This window comes from Olea europaea, unplaced genomic scaffold (genome assembly GCF_002742605.1).
Source record: "Olea europaea var. sylvestris unplaced genomic scaffold, O_europaea_v1 scaffold101, whole genome shotgun sequence".
In the NCBI taxonomy this organism is placed as follows: Eukaryota; Viridiplantae; Streptophyta; class Magnoliopsida; order Lamiales; family Oleaceae; genus Olea; species Olea europaea.
In genome coordinates this window covers 757105-762684 of record NW_019227420.1, presented here as the reverse complement: position 1 = coordinate 762684, position 5580 = coordinate 757105, and the positions used below count along the sequence as shown (strand labels likewise).

Genomic DNA, 5580 nt, shown 5'->3' with positions numbered 1-5580 from the left:
AGGAGAAAAATTAAGGTGTGTGAGTTCTGTACAAGATGTTGGCTAATTGAGGATAATTTTTTAAGCTAAGGCGGCCCCTCTTATTCTACAATAATCCAAGCTGCAGCTCCATGAGTCTGCTAAGGAAACCTTTTCATACCTCATTTATCTCATGGGAGAGTGGTTATCTCCTACACACTGGAAGTCATACATGCTGTGTCGACAAAGAGTATGGAAATAGACAAGCTACTGGAAGTTTATTGATCAGGGGTGCAATGAGATACTCATGAGTGGATTTTTTTGTGTGGCTGATTTCAAGGACATAAATATCATGAAACGTGGAGGGAAATAGAGTGGTCGTAATGTCGTATCAACTGCTAGATTTGGTGAGGTCGTAATGTCGTATCAACTGCTAGATTTGGCCATCAATCTGCTCCTACTTGTACAGCGCCCAACTCCGAGGCGAAGGGGGTGTCATCTCGAGTGGCAATAGGATCTGAGGACTATTGGAAGCTGATCATACAAAATCTCACAAGTACACGGTATAGTGAACAAGTAATAAAATGATTAACAAGATATCATTCTCCTCTATTACTCTATTAAAATACAAGTAATAAAGTGATAGAATGATTAATAAGATAACGTTTCCCTTTATGTATTTAATCAAATGTCAATCAGTATTAACTTTAATTGAATAGTCAAATTTGTTTGAAGAATTTATACTAATTAACTAATTTAATAAACTATTCTAATGAGCAAATTATGAAAGTTTTTGTAAAATTACGTGAGATATAGAAGATTTAAATCTTTCATATCACTCCATTTTAATACAAATCAATATCATGAAAATATGTATTCTTGTTGATTAATATTCCTAAATTGTTTAATAATCTCTATCGAGTAGGATTAAATATATTTTTTAATGTGACCTCCCTATATCTCTACAAAAAGATGTGAACAAGAAAGCATGCATTAAAAATATTATAGTATTTATTGAAATCATATAAAGTATGGAGATATATCTCACAGTCCTCTATATAACCTCACAACAATTGTTATAATGTGCTACCTGTCTTATTCTCTCTATCTATACCAATAAAATTCACACATCAGTCCAATTATTGATCAAGTAATTGAAAATCATTAAACACAATAACAATCATCCAAGAAATAACAAGTATTGGGCGTCAAAAAATTGAATTTATTTTAAAACTTCATGACAAGAGTTCATCTATGACTTAATAACTGAATTCTATCCCTGCGTTGCAAAATTACAAGAAATCATATTGAATTTATAGAACATCACCCGAATTATTAATAAGCGAAGAAGAAGATAAATCTTATCTTCAATGGTTCCTTGATTAATCTTCAATTGCACCTTCTCTTCTTTGTCCAAAAATCAAGATTGGATATTCAAAGAATTGAAATCTTGTAATTGCCTCTTATTTTTCCCAAGAGAATGATGTTTTTCCTCTCTTTTGTTGTAATAATTTATGAAGAGGTGTCTCCAGATGTATGATGCTATTCTCTATTTATATTTCTCGAAAATTAGATCAAGAAATCGTCTAAATTCATACCATGTGGAGTTTCAATTGAAAAAGGAAACTAAATCCGAAAATAACCATGCACGCGCGAATTGGAACGACTCGCGCGCAAATTGCGTCGCTTGTGGATTTAACTCTTGGGTTTTGTGAATTTGGCGCTAACTCTCTTGCACGCGCAACTGAATTCTATATTTTGGACAATTACAAATTGGTCACTAAACTTTTCAGTGACATATCTAGATCATTTCTTAATGCAACTTGCGTCATTTATCTTTTCATTTGCATCCAATTGAACCCCGAGTAATCTTAAATAAGTGTTTTGTGGTCCGAATCAACTATAAAGAAACTTACAATTAAGTCCATGAACTTTAAAAATCCTCATTTTTCATCAATTTTTTGCTCATTTCTTCCAATTTCACTTCCTACTATTGAATTTGACCTAAAAATGAAATATTTAAGAAATTAGGCCATAATTAATCATAAGACTCCTAAATATCTATATTTACAATTCCACATATCAGAATACTCCAAGTGCCTATTTCTAAAATGAACATCGATGCAAGGTTGAGAACTGACTTGAGGATGGTGTTGTGCCTGCATTCTCAAAACATGTTCATGCCGACTTTTCCCTGTCTAATGCTGAAGCTCGTGCGCTTCGAGAGGCACTATTCTGGGCAAAAAAACATGTCTTTTCAATTAACTGAAGTGGAGAGTGATACTTTGGTTGTGGTACAACAATTGACATTGGTGAGAATGTCTTTGAATGCTAAATTTTTTTTCTTAGATATTGCAACTATTCTTCATGTTGGACATAATTCCTATCGCTTCATTCCTCAAATGGGAATAAAGTGGTGTAGAACCTAGCTAGTTAACTTACTTTTTCTCCACCTATTTATAGTTGGGTCGATTGTATTCCTCATCTTTGGACATAATTTGTGTGCCATGATTATTCAATCCAATGAATTCATTTAGCTTCTCATCTGAACCAAAAAAAAAAATAAAATGAAAAAAGCTAATTGGCCAACATTGAACATCGAGACGTCATAATGACAATAGGTAGGGAAGAGTACACGATAAAATTTATAAGAAACTTAGCCTCTATTAGCTAAATAAAGTAATAAAAATCTAAATCAAAATAAATAATTAATTTCAATCAAATATTTCATTAATTCCATTTCTATATTCTTGAGGACAAAATCTACTAAAAATTTATTTCTTAACAAAACCAAAATAAGGGATTAATTGAACAAACAATAAAGACAAAATCCAAAAACTCCTTTTATTATTATGCCCATTCGTATATCCTCAAAGACGGTGTAATAAAATTCCCTTTGGCAAGTTTTTTTCCCATATATTATTTTTTTTCCTTTATTCATTTATAAAGTTTAATATAAAATGTAAATATTGTGACCGCCTTAAAAAAGTCATTTTCATTCTCGTCTTTCCCCTTCGACGTCTATTAGACAGGTCTTCCCCCATTCAGATGCAGATTAACACACACTGCGCACACATTATTACACCATCTTCTTCTTCTTTGGCCGGAAATAAGTTTTCATCTCGATAAGGTTTTTGAGGTGGGTTTTCTTTAATTATCTCTTGCATACTGAAAAAGCCCCCTCTGTCTGTATTTTTTCTCCTTTTTTTGTTGTTTTTTTATTGAGGGCTCATTTGCTTTGCTCATGCCAGCCCTGAATACTAATGTGGTTTGGGTTTTAGCTAAACTAGATTCTTCTTTGTTTTTGGGATTGAAATTGTTTTTCAATTGTGTATTTTCAGTCTGTTATTGATTTACAGAGTATATTCTATATTTATTTTTCAATTGATTCTTTGAAATATTTGATTTGAATGTGTGTTAGAGTGTTGCAATAACATTTGCAGATGTACTGTTCGATGATACGCAGGTGAGTGAAATAACAAAAAATGGGAAATGAACCGGGTCCTCCATGGTTGAAGCCAATGCTGAAAAGTAATTATTTCTTTCCCTGTCCGTCTCATTCGGATTCAAATAAAAGTGAATGCAATATGTATTGCTTGGATTGCTTGGGAAGTGCATTTTGCTCTTACTGTTTGATCCATCACCAGGGCCATAGCCTTGTTCAGGTGACACTTTTTGCATCGAATACTTGCTTATTCTTGAGCTTCGTTATAATAGAATTGTAATATTGATTGGATTGTTCATGAAATTGTAGATAAGGAGATCTTCATATCATAATGTGGTAAGGATTAATGAAATTCAGAAGTACATAGACATTTCTTGCATACAACCGTATGTTATAAATGGTGCCAAGATTTTTTTCTTGAATGAGCGGCCGCAGACAAAACCCGGAAAGGGAGTAACATACACTTGTGAAATTTGTGAACGTAGCCTTCCCGACTCCTTCCGGTTCTGTTCCCTTGGTTGCAAGGTAAATTGTTAAATTCATAGTTGGGATGAATTCTTTTTGGATTTAAGATACTTGCTTTTGCCAGGGATTTTTGCAGATGACGAGGTGGCGAAATTGGATTGACTGGTTTTAAGTTTTTTTTTTTGTTCAATTGTCAATGAAATTATGTCAAGTATAGATCTGTCAAACTGTGTGAAAATCCATGGCAATGTAGCATAACTCAAATTCATTTTTGCCCCTCAGTTAGTCTAACCGGTCTCGATTATGTGACATGACAGTTGAATGGCATTAAGAGGGGCGACCCAGAGCTCAAATTTTCACACAAGAGAGGAGCTTTCGATGGGATGGATTCAGATTATGAACCATCAACTCCAAAGAAGACTGCGTATTCCTCTGGTTTTGGCTGCGGCTGTGGCCCCCGCTCCAGCTCGATTTCCATTAGTTCGGGAGACGATAATATGAAAAGTATGTCCCCTGAAATGCCGCCGCCTTTGTTCTATCGCCATAGAAGGAAAGGCATTCCTCATCGTGCCCCTTTCTGATATCCCAAATCATCATCGAAGTACACAGTAAAAATGGTATAATTGATACTTGTGGCTGCATAATCTGGTAAATGACTATATATTAATATATGATAGTGTGAGTGCATTTTCTAGATAAAAAATGTATAGAATGATAAATATATAGTTGGGTTTCTAGCTTCTACTTTCTTGTGTACATATAGACACACGCCTTGTATTGAGCTTATACTTAAAGATAAAATTAAGCAAAGGTTTGTCACAACCTTTTGTGTTTCTAAATTCTATTTTAACAATCTTGTATTGGATGTTTGTGTCAACGAGTTGGATCTTGAGTAACGTTGCTTAGCAACACCCATTTATGCGTTAGTGGAATCCGCGAGCTACTATTAGTGATCATAAAAACCAAAAATTGATCATCAATTGTGGAGCGTGGGCTCCACTACACTTGCCTATCGTTGATGAATAGCATTTCTTGAAAATCTGCATGCTAAAAAGTTGGTGATAGGACTGAAATCGAACAATGACAAACCTCAAACAACAAGCTGTCACGTAAAATGACTAATGCAATAAATAACATTATTCAATAGGTAACAAAAATTTACCGTCTTAATTGACAAAATGTCACATGACAGTATGTTATTGATCAATTTTAAAGAAAAAATAGTTTTTTCATGACCATTCACTGACATTAATGCGTCTGTCATCCAAGGTGGTAAATTCATGTAGCCAAAAAGCATTACTCGATGCTGAAATCATCCAAATTAGGTCAAAATGGCTGTCAATTCGCTAGTAGGGACGGTGATTACAAGTGGGCTAGAATTTTTGTAGCACACCATTAGGACATTGATGTTTTAAGGGCTATTTAATTAATCTATCTTTGTACGCAAATGGGTGGTGTAAAATGGTGGAGAAGCTTGGGGGACACGTTGACACCCAACGAAGTGAATTGAAATTTTTCTTCCTCCACTATTTCCAGTTGTTATAATTATCTTCATTTCATTCATTATTATCCATGAAAATTTTAAAATTAAATAAAATAAAGAATAATAATTATAAAAAATAAAGAATATGAGAGTGGGTGTCTAAACTATTCTAAGCAAGTGGACTAAAGAGCCGTGCGGAATCTGGAAATGCTGCGTGACTTTGCTAGCT

At 33.9% G+C, this 5580-nt stretch overlaps 1 protein-coding gene across 2 annotated transcripts; it reads left to right on the top strand.

Moving 5' to 3' along the window:
* Positions 1 to 2831: 2831 nt before the first annotated feature.
* On the top strand, positions 2832 to 4701 carry LOC111372562. 2 transcript variants are annotated; one of them, XM_022994925.1, is made up of 4 exons: positions 2832 to 3097; positions 3425 to 3623; positions 3713 to 3928; positions 4186 to 4701. In XM_022994925.1, the coding sequence occupies exons 2-4, from the start codon at positions 3444 to 3446 to the stop codon at positions 4447 to 4449; spliced, it is 660 nt and encodes a 219-aa protein (XP_022850693.1). In that variant the 5' UTR covers positions 2832 to 3097; positions 3425 to 3443; the 3' UTR covers positions 4450 to 4701. The 2 variants fall into 2 exon arrangements, with proteins under 2 accessions (XP_022850693.1, XP_022850694.1); XM_022994926.1 differs by having other exon boundaries at positions 2949 to 3097; positions 3402 to 3623.
* The last annotated feature ends 879 nt before the right edge of the window (positions 4702 to 5580 follow it).